The 14307-nt window shown below is 33.5% G+C and overlaps 1 protein-coding gene across 4 annotated transcripts in view; it reads left to right on the plus strand.

Annotated features, from left to right (window-relative positions):
* The window catches only part of LOC109823814 (HIV Tat-specific factor 1 homolog), a 19918-nt gene continuing 14465 nt past the window's right edge, over positions 8855-14307 (plus strand). Inside the window, exons 1-9 of one of the 4 annotated variants that reach the window (XM_020390203.1) lie at positions 8855-8951; positions 9047-9167; positions 10726-10854; positions 10924-11165; positions 12847-13035; positions 13336-13428; positions 13555-13593; positions 14116-14205; positions 14300-14307. The exon at positions 14300-14307 is cut by the window's right edge and continues 95 nt beyond it. In XM_020390203.1, coding sequence (XP_020245792.1) covers positions 9074-9167; positions 10726-10854; positions 10924-11165; positions 12847-13035; positions 13336-13428; positions 13555-13593; positions 14116-14205; positions 14300-14307 — 884 coding nt within the window. In that variant the 5' untranslated portion in view covers positions 8855-8951; positions 9047-9073. Of the gene's footprint in view, positions 8952-9046; positions 9168-10636; positions 11166-12846; positions 13036-13335; positions 13429-13554; positions 13594-14115; positions 14206-14299 lie in introns of those variants that run through there. The other 3 variants (XM_020390201.1, XM_020390202.1, XM_020390204.1) reach the window with 3 other exon arrangements.

The following is a 14307-nucleotide window of genomic DNA, read 5'->3' on the forward strand; positions in this document are numbered from 1 at the left end:
TCAACGCAAATGAAGTAAACGAAGGGCTTCCGCAATCCAACTATTAGAGCATGGGCAGCAAGCTCCCAGCTCCGCTCTCAGGTCCGACGTGGCCTCAGTCTCCGATTTATCCCCTTCCAACAGCCTCCGAAGCGCTCCCAAGAACCTCCCAGCAGCTGACGTGGCGGCCTCCAGCTTCGGAGCTCCCAAGCGCTCCACCCCAGTTGGGAGCTCCCAAGCGCTCCACAAATTTGTGGAGCACTTGGGAGCTCCCAACTGGGAGATGATTTACAAAAACCCCCCTCCAAAATCAGAAATCGCGGTAGGATCAGAGACTTCTCTGGGATCGGAGACTGAAGGCGGAGATGATGGATGAAGGCGGAGATGATGGCTGATGGCGGAGATGATGGGTGATGGCGGAGATGATGGCGGATGGCGGAGATGATGGCGGAGAGGAGATGATGTCGACGAATTTGATGGATGATGGCGGAGATGATTCTTGATGGCGGAGATGATGGCGGAGATGATGTCGAAGGGAATGAGTTGTTTGAGGTGAAGATGAATTTGGGGTTGGGTCTGTTGTCGAAGGGAGAAGATGAATTTAATTTTTTTTAACGGAGTGCGTTGTTTGAGGTGAATGAGTTGTGAAATTTTCGAACGTTGTGGAAATTTTCGTTGAAATTGTGCGGAGATGATAATCAAACGTTGTGAAAATGAGCCGTTGAAAATTCATGTCGTTGGAAAATGATACGTTGTGAAAATTAGAACGTTGTGAAAATTGGACCGTTGAAAAATATTACTGTTGAAAAATTACTGTTGTAAAAAACATCTATAAATTCACATCTCACTACTCAAAATATTTCACACAACTCTCTCATAAAAAAACTCTATATATCCCTATCAAATTATAAATCTCATGATCCCTCACAAAACTATTATTCTCATCTCCTTACCGGTGAAGGATCGACCTTATACTCGCCGTTCTATACAGAAGTCGGAGAAGAAGGTCATCCCATCGAGTTCTCGCAATCCGCAACACAACAAGTGTCATCCCAAGAAACACTGACCACAAAGAAGAAGAAGGCTTACACGCGGTCCGAAAATTGGACTGTCCACGAGGATAAGCTTCTTGTGTCTGCTTGGCTGAACATGAGTCAAGACGCCATCCAAGGCTGAACACGAGTCCGAAAATTGGACCGTTGGTTGCCTCGAAGACCGTGTGCGCTCTCTCGAAGACCGTGGGTTGCCTCGAAGACCGTGTGCAACGGTTAGAAATAAAATACAAGAGGTTTAAATATAATTAAAAGTAATGGGTGAAATATTAAAATAGAAGAGGGGTTTTTTTTGATATTGTTGGAGCTCCTAACTCGGAGCTTGTTGGAGCTCCATAAAAGAAGGAGTGCCTCCCAAGGTATAATTTGTTAATTTTTTATTTTGAAAAGCTTGAGAGCTCTTGAGAGCATGCTGAGTAGGACTCCCAACTGGGAGCTTGCTGCACTTGCTCTTACCCAGTGGTTAGATTTGAAAAGGCATGGCCAGTCCAAAATTTGGACAAAATACAACAACTCATCCTATTAGTAACACTAGGTTTATACACGTGCAATGCACGTGGTTAAATAATATGATTAAGTATTTTTTAGATTATTTTCTAACTAAAATTTGTTCCTTAGTTTCACTTTAATAGTTTATGCTTACTTTGTCTCTAAACTTTAATGTTACGATTATTTATTTTCTTTGATGTTTGTTTAAATGGGCTACACCCAATTTAAATTTTCATGTTGATATTTGAATTGAAAACAAATATAATTTGAAGCTAATTTGAATTTTTATATTATTTGACTGATATAAAATCAAGCTTTACTTGAGAAAGTATAATGTTGCAAAAGTGAAAGATATTGAAGAAATGTTATATAAGGAAGATGCAAATTTAAAACCAATAAGGAAAAATGATTGGTTAAAAGTATGCTAAAATGATACAAAAGAGAATATGAAATTTGTTCATAATCATTGATAGACTTTATAAAAAATTATAAATTAAAGATTAATGCTAACTCTAGTATACTTTCATATGATAAAAACATCTGCACAAGCATATAAAAGTACCAAAAAAAGCTCATGAAATTCCCTTCTAAAGATTCCTAAATTCACACAAAATAATTAAACTATTTTATAAAATATTTAGAAAATATTATCTTTTATTCCTTCTATTTTATTTTTTCATTGAGCTAAGATCGATCCTTCCTCACCTTTATCTTTTTCCCGGGTAATTCTAAAGTAGTGTCTTTATCATCTACTCGATTGTGGCATCAGGCTAGAGTTATATTTTTTGTGTTGTTATCTTTCCTGGACTCGTTAACCTTTTATCTTATCATTTAACTTCACAAGAAGTTAAATGTATTTTCGATGGTCAACAAAAACTTCTTAAAATACAGACTTTATTTTTTTATTTCAATGAGAATAAATATTAATCTCATATATATGAAATTATTTGTGTTTCTAATTTATTACTTAAATAAGATTAGGAGTTACGTCTTTTTCTCTATAATGAATTCTTCTGATGTGCATCAAATAAGAGTTTCTGTTACATCAATAATATTACATTTGCTCTATCCATGTCATTTTTCACAAAGATATAAACTAAATACCTCCATTTTTTATTGACAATTTGCCTTAGATTATAATATTAATATTTAATTTCTTTAGTATTTGAAGAACAAAGTATGAAATTTATGAATGCTTGTTAATTTTTCTTATATCTTCCATAGAGAATTCTTCTATGATTGGGATAAAATTATTAAATTATTCTTTAATGTAACTCGATTGATACTTCTTTAATAGACATGTCTTATGTTAATGACAATTCAAATGATTCATGAATATTTTCTGAATTTTAGATTTATTTTCGTCACTTTCCCATTTGCAATGGAAATAACTTGATTCTTCTGAAAAATATCTCTGAACATTCTGATAGTTTCTCCATATGTAATTCATTGTATTCTTTTACCCTATAAATATTATTAACATCAGAGATTAATGTTTCCAAATTATAATCAATTAATGCTAAGCTATTATATCTTTTATTATTTTTATGGATTTAAACATCTATCAATTAATGTTACTAATGAGCTTTGCTGCTCTAACTTATTAGTAAAATTTTATGCAGTTGTTTCAATTTATATGGTAACGATAATTTTTAAGCTATATTATTTTTTAAATTTTTATTCCCTAACCAGATATTTTTAATCAATTCTTATTGTTTTTGTATACCAGTATCAACTTAGATTATTTTTAGATGCTAAAAAGGGATAGTAAACCTTAAATTAAATATATATATATATATATATATAAGAATACCTAACAATTACACTTTTCTTTGCCAAGTTTTAAAATTTCAGCCTTTTTTTGTATTTTAAACTTTGAGGGTGTGATTTATAATTTTTAAAACTTTAGCATTTTAAAAAAAATACTTTTAAGTTTGATAGTTGTAACATCTATGTTTAATGAGTCGGTGTTAACTTTTAAATATCATGATATTTCTTACAACTCTAAAATTTTAATGCTGCTTTTTACAATTGTTAAAACTATAGATTAAATTAAAAAAAATCAAATTTTAGTGGTCTACTAATAGTTTCTAGATTTGATATGTACTGGTTATAAATTTTAAAATTTTAGAGTTTTTTACGATTTTTGAATTTTGAAAGAGTTTTTTATACAACTTTTGTAACTTTGAGGTTAATTTCGACAAATTTTAAATTTTAAGGTGCATGAGGGTAATCTCTTGAATTCATCTTTTATTGTTTGCAAATTTTAGAATTCATCTTTTGTTGTTTGTAAATTTTAATTTTTTTTTAAAAGTTTAGGGTTGTTATTTATAATTTTAACTTTTGAGGGTGTTTCTATAATTTTTAGGACATTGAGGGTGTTAATTAAAAATTTTAAATTCTTGAGAGGCTGCTATTAATTTATTGATTTCATATTTATTGTTTTAAGTTTTAAAATGTCAAAAAAAATTATGTGTATTATGATAATCCCTTGAATTGATCTATGTTTGCAAGTTTTGAAATTTTAGAATTTCAGGTGCTTGTTTGTAATTTAAACTTTTAAGGGTGTTTTTATAATTTTAGAGATATTAAGATGTTAAACGTAAATTTTAAATTCTTCGCAAACTGCTGTTAATTTCTTAATTTCATGTTTGTTGTTTTAAGTTTTAGACATCAGTATAGTTTTTATAATTTTGAACTTTTCAGAGTATTTTGTGCAATTTTAAAAAATTTTAGGTTTTTTTACAATACTTTATGTATTATATTATGTTATCTATGTATAATTTCTTTATCTTAATAAACTAATAACATGAAGATGTTTTATATATTTTATTAATATTATTTTTTTAAATTGTTTAGCTATAAATAGTTCATATAGGATTAGGATATGATATAATTATGATTAGAATAGATTAAGATATAAATGAAATATTTAAAATAGTGAAGGTTAATATTGACCATAGAAATATTTTCCCGAACTCGTACTTTTAAAGCGAGTATGATTACGTCTGAGTCATTGTTTCTCGATCATTATCGATTATTGTTAGATATTTTGTATCAAAATCAAATAAAATTATTATATAAATCATTTAAAATAATAAACATAGAGAAAGAAGTTGTTGGCATGTAGGGGCACTGCCCTAGAACAATAGTTCCCGCCTTCGTAGAGATGTATCAACGCAACCATGAACTAGTGGTAAAAGCCCTTCGAGTCAGCCGACACTTGAGATTACTGCAGATCTCAAGCCTCTTGCTCAATAGATTCATTGCCCAAAACCATAAAATGAAATATAGGGAAAAATATGCAAGAGAGAAGAAGTATATAGTATTTTTTTCATTTCTCTTTAGATTTCATTTTCCTTTAGAGATGATTAATACAAACATTACAAATTTGGTCATAAACATATAATAAATATTATGCAATAAACACAATTTATCATATGACATTAAGAAACAAAACTATAGGATTTAATGAATGAACAAATTTCTCCATAATAACAAATAACTATGACAAAATTAATGTGGATAAATAAAAGTAATAATGAAGAGTAAATAAATAATATTAATTAAAACCAATAAAATAGAAATTCAAGCTTTTCTCTAAATATTTTTTTCCCAACAATCCCCCCCAAAAGTTGAGTTTAGAGGAATAAAAGAAAATCAAGTAAATAAAACAATAAGGAAAGGGTAAGTCATGCAATTTGATATTGAGAATTTGGCAAAGGTAGCTTTTAGCTTTGAACCTTTGCTTAGTGATAATTGTCGAAATCTAAGGGACATAATGGATGAACCTTGAATTAGGCCCTTTTATCAGATATTAACAAAAGCACATACATTATGTATCCATATAATAAGCGAGCGGGCTAAAGGGTTAATGGCCATGCTCACATAACCGTCTCATGAGAGTTACTAGGGATTAGCCACATGTCTCCTAACCACAATCTTCATGGTTCCTCTCATGTAGGTAACTTCTCCAAGGATAATGTGACTGGTATATATCCCCACATGGGTCAGAAGTATTAAGAGTAAAACTAATCCTGCCCAGTTACATCAATAAAGCATTGTCACCATAAGAATGAGGGAGTAGCTAATATGGTGCAAGTCATAGATGCATCCAACGCAACAATGAAGTAAATTCTAAAAGTTAGTGCTCCAAATGAGAATCACTAGTCCCTTGTTAAACCTTTATCATGAGCATAGCTTGTCAATCAAAAGGGTGGGCTCCCGTTGTTAGTGACCTCCATGATGGGCTTAACCTCATTCCTCTCGATGATTTTAGGACAATAATCCTGGATAGTCCCTTCTATCAAATTGATTTTTGAAAATATGGGGTCATTTATGGTTTTGCAACCATTTTTATATTCATGTTTTTCTTTCAAAGATTTTACGATGCAAGAGTAAACGACCATCTAGATAACACTCTACATGTAGGTGACATGACATATATTTGCAAGAGACACTCGAGGATCCAATTAGTACACATGTTCGTGCAAAAACTAAAATTTAAAGTTAATAATTCAGTGCTAGTGACTTGCCCTGACTAGATCAATTATACTACATGCAAAAAGCCTAACTTTCTTAAGAGTAAAACAATAGTATAGAAATTCTAAGTTTTCTTTCACTTAAAAGCCTAAAAATCATCTTCATATAACATTAATTCATCAATTTCATTCCAATTTTAAAAATGGAATCTTACCTTTTCCTTCACAATAACCCCAACCTTAGCAGCTACATCCTACACGAGATCGTAGGTGGATGAACCGATCACTCCTCAGAGGTCTACTAAATAGCCCACAATGGAATCTTTGCATTTTCAATTACAAGATTAATGACGATCTTTGTCCTCTCCAAAAACAGAGAAAGAAGTGGGAAAGGGCAAAAGGAAGGGGAGAGAGAGAGAGAGAGAGAGAGAGAGAGAGAGAGAGAGAGAGAGAGAGAGAGAGAGGAGAGAGAAGCTAAGAGAGAGAAAGAGAGAGAGAGAGAGAGAGAGAGAGAGAGAGAGGAGAAAGTGAAGTTTTCTGGCGGTTTTTTGGTAGTTAATACACTGTTTTTAATAGAAAAATGTCTTTGGGACCCAAAACATGGGACCCTACATGGGACAAGTGAGGTGTCGACTCCCTGTCCCATGATGCACTGTTCATGAGCAGTGTATCATGAGACAGGGAGCCGACACCTCACATGTCCCTTGTAGGGTCCTATTTTTTTGGGTCCCTGTAGCACCAACCTTTTTAATATGGCCACACTGGCTTTAATTAGGCCACATTAGCATCACGTGATATCTTACATGACACATCAATGATAATAAGTTGCCGGCGATGAATATTTGGGTGTTTTTGTCACTTCTGGCCACTTTAAATACTAATCTGGTCATTATGGTTCACTTTAAATACCAATATGGTAATTTAGCCTTTTGAAACTACCAAGGCGTTTTTTTTGCAAATTTTTAAAATTTTATGATGCTGTTTTTAAGTTTTAGATTTACTGCTTGTAGGTTTTGATATTTCTAGGGTATGTTTTCATAAATTTGACTTTTTGAGTGTGTATTTTATAGTTTTTGAAACTTTTAGGTGTTCTTTGCAAAATTTAAAATTTTCATTATGTTATTTGTAATTTATAGATTTTTGTTCTGTTTTATAAGTTTTGATATTTTCATGGTTTTTAGTAAATTTTGAACTTTTTAGGATACTTTTTAATTTTCTAACCCCTAAGAGTGTTTTCTGTAAATTACAAATTTTTCATAGTGTTGTATGTAATTTATGGATTTTATAGTGTTTATAAGTATTGATATTTTTATGGGTGTGTTTTTAAGAATTTTGAATATTTAGGGTTGAATGATATATGGGTTAAAGTTAAACGGGTTAGCGGGTTGATCCATTTATGACCTTATTAATAAATGAGTTCTTTGGATTGACTAGTTTATGACCCGATCCATATAAAGTGACCCTTATCCACCTATAATGGGATGAGTTGGGTTAGGTCAGGGGGTCGGCTCATAAATTGCCAACCCTAGTCTCATCTTCCCTCTACTCATTAGTTTGGGTATGGTTGATAATTGTCGAGAACACAAGAAGAGAAGATAGTGGGTTTAGTTACCTTGATCATTACCATTCATTCCAATTTCAAGAGATAAGATTAGACACGACATAGGATTTTTACGATTGTGATAGTGATTTTCACAATAGTGGTTTTCAAGACAATAAAGAAATTCCAAGTGATCTAACTTCATCTCTTAAAATTGGAATGAATGACAATGGCGGAGGCAATTGGGCCCACTTTAATTATTATCTAATTGAGCTCTCCGATTATCCTCTAATTGGAGACGATCAGGGAAGTTAGTAGCTTGATTTGATGGGAGAATTTGGGGAAGCGGTGTGTAATTTAAATATTGATGAAGCGAGAAAAGAATAAACATGACCAATGATTTAGCTCTTTAATTCCTTCAATAATTTATTTTGGGTATTTTCGATATTAGTCTCCCAAATTTTTCATATTTTGAAATTAGTTCATCAATTTGTTTCAAAAATGATCGTCTAAATATTTAAATGTTTTGAAATTAGCTCTTTCCTAGATCCTTCCAATCTGAAATTAGTCCCCCAAATATATTAAGTGTTCTAAAAATAGTCTCCAAAGGTTTCACCTTTGTGCGAACTAGAGGGACGAGGTGGGTGTTTGGCAATTCGAAAGTGAAATGAAAATGTGTAAGTTACTTTTTATCGCAAATGACTTTCTCATCCATATCAGCAAACATGTGAATACAATGTTTGTTTGAAAAGTGAATTTATTGTTGATAGTGCAATATAAAAATAATGTGACAAAATAGGATTAAATAGTAAGTGCAGTTAAAATCATTTAAAAAAACTGATTATCATTTTCATGTGACTTCAACGCTTTTTAGGGGATGCCAAAATTTCATTAAATCCTATGTGAAAATGTTATTGTATTTCACTTTCATAACAACTTATGTGTAAACAAATACCTAAAATATTAAAAACAAGTCATTTTCTCGCTTTCATCTCGTACTTACATGCAAACAAACACCCTCTAATTTCAAAACGCTTAAAAGATTGGGGGGATAATCTAAAAAAAATGAATATCTTGAGGACCAATTTCAAAACACTTTAAGGTTTAGGGGACTACTCAAAATATGAATATCTAGGGGATTAATTTCAAACATGAAAGATTTGGGGACTCACATCGAAAATTTCTCGGCACGGCCGTTTACAAAGGCACGGGCCGGGTCGGGTTTCGCAAGTAATAAGGGACTTGATGCCGGTCCTCCTTCCTTGTTTATATCAACCTAGGCCCCTGCATTCTGCAAGCTTGGCCCATTACCGGAAAAACCGTCCTTAAATTACCAAACTACCCCCATTAGGTTTTTAGCGTCCTCTCCTCTCAGATTTTTCGAGAACCCGCTTTCACTTCGCTCCGTCGGTAATGTTCTCTCGAATTCATAACCCTAGTTCTCCAGTTTCAGCCCCTTCAATCTAAATAATTTGTTTCTTCCTTCTTCTTCTTCGTCGATTTAGGGTCTGTTCTTCCCTAAATCTTAGGCAATGGAGAGCGACACTAGCAGCGGCGAGGTCGGTTGGTATATACTAGGAGAGAATCAGGAGTCCATTGGCCCTTATGCGATCTCAGAGCTGCAAGGTTTAGCTTTGATCTTTGCCTTCTTTGTTTTTTGCCCCCTTTGGTTCATTTCGTTATATAATTAGTGAGAGAAGAATATTTTACTAGTGAGAAGATGCACACGATTATTGAATTGAATTTTCTGCGATATGAAATTTCTGAGCATTTCCCATTTTCCTGCTTATTTCCTGCTTTTGTTTTGGTTTGATTCCATAAAGTTTGTGTTACGACGGTTAAATTATACACAACCCTGGCATCCATACCTTGAGCAGCACTTTATCACCCACAACTATTTTACTAGCACTTCTCAATTCGTGAGTGATATGGGGTTATCTGCAATTATCCTTCTCTCAAAATTAGAATTTAGGGATGGTAAGTTCTAGTATTATAGTTGGGTGATAAGCGCCAAGTTTCGGGGTTGTTATTTGATCTTTTAGACATAGCTTTTGCTGTTTTTGATTATTACTAATTTTTGTTGTAACGGGAGATGGCTGAAATTTCTCGTGTTCTTGCTTAGCTTACATTTTGTGTTGTTTGAAATATGGGTTCCTTACTTGGAAGGTTAGCTCTAGTCTTCATTATTTTTACTTGTATTCATTAATTGCTTGATACAGGATTGGTTCTGAAGGTGTTAAGATAAGCATTAAACGGAAGGTTTACCCTTTTTTGGTCTTGGGCTTAGGGATGAGTAGAAACACATGGGTCGGGTGGGTCTTGTTTCTTGAATACATTTTCTCCTAATGATTTTTTTTAAATGTTTCCCTCCTCTCTCTTATTTGATGTTTTATATGATGTTTGTGCATTCTGTACCATCTAAAGTAATGACATCTTTGAGCTGTAGTTTTACTTGTGCACCTTGCAACTTTCATTGTATATTTCACAACCCAGTTTATGATTGATTTTGGAGGTTTTAGGTAAGCATTAAGTGGAAAATATGCTTTCATTTTGCTCCTCGCAAGTCTCAGCATTGTGGTGAGGAAAGACTTGTTTCATTCTTGGTTTTCAAGTCGCATGTAGTGTAAATTTAATTGAAATTTCCTCTTTCGTCTTGCTTTCAAATTTGTGTGCTATTCGTGCTATGGTTCAAAGTTACCTCTTTTCCTTGCTTTCTTATTTTTCTGCCTATCCATTTTGCACTGGAAGTTATGGATTCCCCAAGTTAGCTTCCTTCTTGTGATTTTTATCACATCTTTTATCACTTGATGATTGGAATAAGGGGTGGAATGAATTTATGATGTGTAGTGGGGCAAAGGCCTGATTGTTTCAGGATGGTAAAGTAAGCATTAAGCTGGAAATTTACTTCTAATTTTGTGTCATTAGACAGTTAAGAGTTAGTAATAGGAAGAAAAACATGGGTGGTTTGTTGTTCCTAAATTGCTTTCAACATGACATGAAATAGCTGAAAGTTTCCAAATGTTCTCTTTTTGCTAATTTTCTTAGCGTTTCTTGGCATGTCTAGGTGATTATTAATTTTTATTAGTGATTGTTAGGTTGTTTTCAGGGGAAACCATTTCAATAGTCTATTGAGCTATTGAACAATCTAGTGATCTACTTAGCTGTATTTGCTTCAACTGGACAGAACATTTCCTCAATGGGTACATCACAGAGAGCACCCTTTTGTGGGCCAACGGGAGAAGTGAGTGGATGCCTCTATGTTCGATCCCTGAGTTATATTCAGGAATCCAGAGACCTGATAATTCTGCTGTAGGTATGAAGATTATCCCATTGTTTGGTTCTATTTTTAGGATCCCAATCTATAACATACTGTATGTTGCAGAGCTTCCAGACAATGCTGGCGATGACTTTGCAAAATGGGAGAAGGAGGTGAAAGAGGCAGAGGCGGAGGCAGAGGATCTTCAAAATGGCACCAATGGTGAGTTTGGAGATGGAATCAATGAGAGAACAGAGGTACATACTCATGAAAGGCCATCAACTCCACCAGATGGTGAAGAAGAATTCACTGATGATGATGGGACTACTTATAAATGGGATCGCAGTCTTAGAGCATGGGTTCCTCAGGTGTGTTTGTAAATTGTAAAGCTGCTTAAGGTTAATTTTGTAATGTTTGTCTTTAGATTGTTGCAGTACTAAACTATAGTTGATTCATACTTGTTTATATTGATTTCACTTATGCATCTATGTTATTCTTAGATTCCATATCTATGCTTATGGTTGATTCACTTGTGGATCTATGTGATCATATTCTTAGCTGCCATGTCTTATGCATCTATATTGAGTTTCAATTACTTTATACTTGTCTTAGGAAATACATGCACACATACTTTGATAATAGTAAAAAAAAAGTTAGTAGCGTGTGTTATTAATGCCAGACCGTTTCCCAAGTGAGGCCTCATTCTGACTATTTGTTGCAAGTATCTTTGATTATAATTACGATAGAGGTTAAGGTTTGGTATGGAACACATTTAGAATTCTACTTATGAGTGGAGAATTTTAGTTTGCAGATATTAAAGCAGTGGGGAAAGAAAGGAATTAAATAAAACTATCAGGTGCCAGTGTGTTACTTTTTGCTCTTTTTCCTCAGTATCAAGGGTTGACCAAAAATCTGTATGTTGGGCTCTCTCTCTCTCTCTCTCTCTCTCTCTCTCTCTCTCTCTCTCTCTCTCTCTCTCTCTCTCTCTGTTTTTTTTGTTGTTTTTTTTGGGGGTGGGGGCAGGTGCAAAAGTATTAATTCAGAATTCTATATACGTATTATGGTTCTTCTATATTTTCAAGTAGCACGTTTCATATATTCAAGAAAGAGCAATTGAATTTATTAGTAAGTAGGAGATGTTCTTGGAAAAAAATTATTGAGAATGTGAATGTCATATAGGGTCCTGTTAGGAAGAGAGCATGAAGCAATCTACTATAATGGGACAATTGAGATTTTTCCCCCACCAAGGAGGAGCCATATTCTGAAAGTTTATGCTTGGTAGTGTCTTAATATGAAGAAATGAATACTCTCCTACGTAAGATGGCAGTAGTTAATTTATATTATTACTACAATGGGACAATTGAGATTCTCCCTCTACGCAGGAAGAGCCTTGTTCCAAAAGTTTATGCTTGATAATGTATTAAATATGAATAATTGAATACTTTCCTGCTTAAGATGGCTGTAGCTAGTTTATATTCTACTTGGTATCTAGACGATTTACACTAGATAACTAGTAGGAGCTATAAATATTTTGATTCTTTCTTTTTATGGTTGGCAAAATTCTAGTATGGGTGTTCTTGTCCTGTGCACTGGGCCTGACTTGGAAAAACTATTATACTTTCCTGATGCATGTAAATCCAAGCATTTCTAAAGGAGAGATGGAGTATTCAGATCTTAATCTTTCATCTTGTGGGTGCTTATTCTAGGTTTTAATTCTTTATGTTTACTGATGACGATGTTGCTGATTGCTCTTTCGAAGTCCTTTCCACCTTGGGTAAACATAATCTGGAATCAGTTGCTTTACTGTCTTATTTTTTGGCTTCTGGTTTCACTTTAAATTTTGTTGGCACTAGTTCTTTTTTTTTAATTTAGTATTCTTTTCTTTTAAATTTATTTCTCAGGTAGTGTTGACAATTTGATGCTTGCTTACCACAGTTTTATTTGTGTCATTCTGTACATAAATGTTCTGTTGTCTTATTGTTAAGTGTTTTGGTGCTGTTCTGTTTGCTGTTCGTATATTATCTGATATTTGTTCCAATTTTCCTGAAGGACAATTTGTCAATTAAAAAAGACGAATACGGACTGGAGGAGATGACATTTGCACATGATGAAGAGGTATTTACCACATTAAATGTTGCAGAAACAGCTGTAAAGGAAGAAAATTCTCCTGTTACTGAGAAAGCTGAGACAGTGCCAGATGCAAAGCGAAAGCTGCCTGAGAAGTCCACTGAAAAGAAGGTACATTGTGAATCCCTTTTCTTTTCATAGTTCTCTTGATGAAGTTCATATATCTGCTTGTTATAGCTCCTGATATTCCTATTGGTTTGTTTTGCCAGCGAGGGTTCTGTCTTTGATAGTTTCATAATTTATTTGTTGTCTATCAGATGCATTTTTTTGGTGCTTACTTGGATATTGCAAAAGTAAACTGTGATGGATCTGAATTCTAGCATATATTGTGATATCTAGGGAAGTCAAATCTTGTATATATTATGATATTTAGGCAGGCTGCTGAAACTTTCACAAATTGTACCTTGGCAGGAAGCAAATAAACCTCCCGATAGTTGGTTTGACTTGAAGGTCAATACACATGTCTATGTCACTGGTTTGCCTGATGATGTTACTGTTGAAGAAGTAAGTGGGACTTTTAAGCTGCTGCCATCTAGCTCAGCAAATAGATAATGATTCTGGTGCAAGAAATTAGCTACTCTTTTTCTAAATGTTGCTTGGGTTGAAACTAATTTCAAACATTTCTTGCAGATCGTGGAAGTGTTTTCAAAATGCGGCATCATAAAAGAGGTAAAGGAAACATTTTAAATTTATGAGCTTCGCTAGTTCTTCAAAATTGAAAAATCTGCAATCAATATTGAAAAGCTGAATTTGTCTGCAGTTCATATTGTTAGATGTCTATTTTGTTTATGCATACATCTACACATCAGTTTACACCTAGTCTTCATGTTCAAAGATTTGGACTCTTAACAGTTTTATTTTACACGAAATATTCTCCTATTGGCTTGTTGATCTGTTTCAATTAGAGTAAGTTAAGAGATAAAGATTTCAAATGGTTACACAAGGTGTTTTGCTGTATTGACAGATCTTGATCAAGCTAAGAATATAAGACTGTTTATTAGGACCAGCCTTCTGTTAGATTGTTTGTCGGGTTTATTCACTATTTTCACTTGGACACTTTGGTTGAGCTATGAAGGAAAAGAGGCATGTTACTTTCAAAACAGCATAATTAATTCTTATTTGATCATAATGAGTGTACCTTCGCTCTTGTTTTCCTCATGCTTATCACTAATTTGATAGCATCATCGCTAGGATCCTGAAACAAAGAAGCCTCGAGTGAAGATCTATGTTGATAAAGAATCAGGTAGAATCAAGGGAGATGCACTTGTATCATATTTGAAGGTATCCTTTTGATTTTGTGCTTGGTTAAAATAATTTGTGTAGACTTTGCAAATAGTTCAAAGATTCAATTGTCAATTTAAATTTTTTAATTAAGGAACCTTC

The sequence above is a fragment of the Asparagus officinalis genome, chromosome 9 (assembly GCF_001876935.1).
Source record: "Asparagus officinalis chromosome 9, Aspof.V1, whole genome shotgun sequence".
Lineage (NCBI taxonomy): Eukaryota > Viridiplantae > Streptophyta > Magnoliopsida > Asparagales > Asparagaceae > Asparagus > Asparagus officinalis.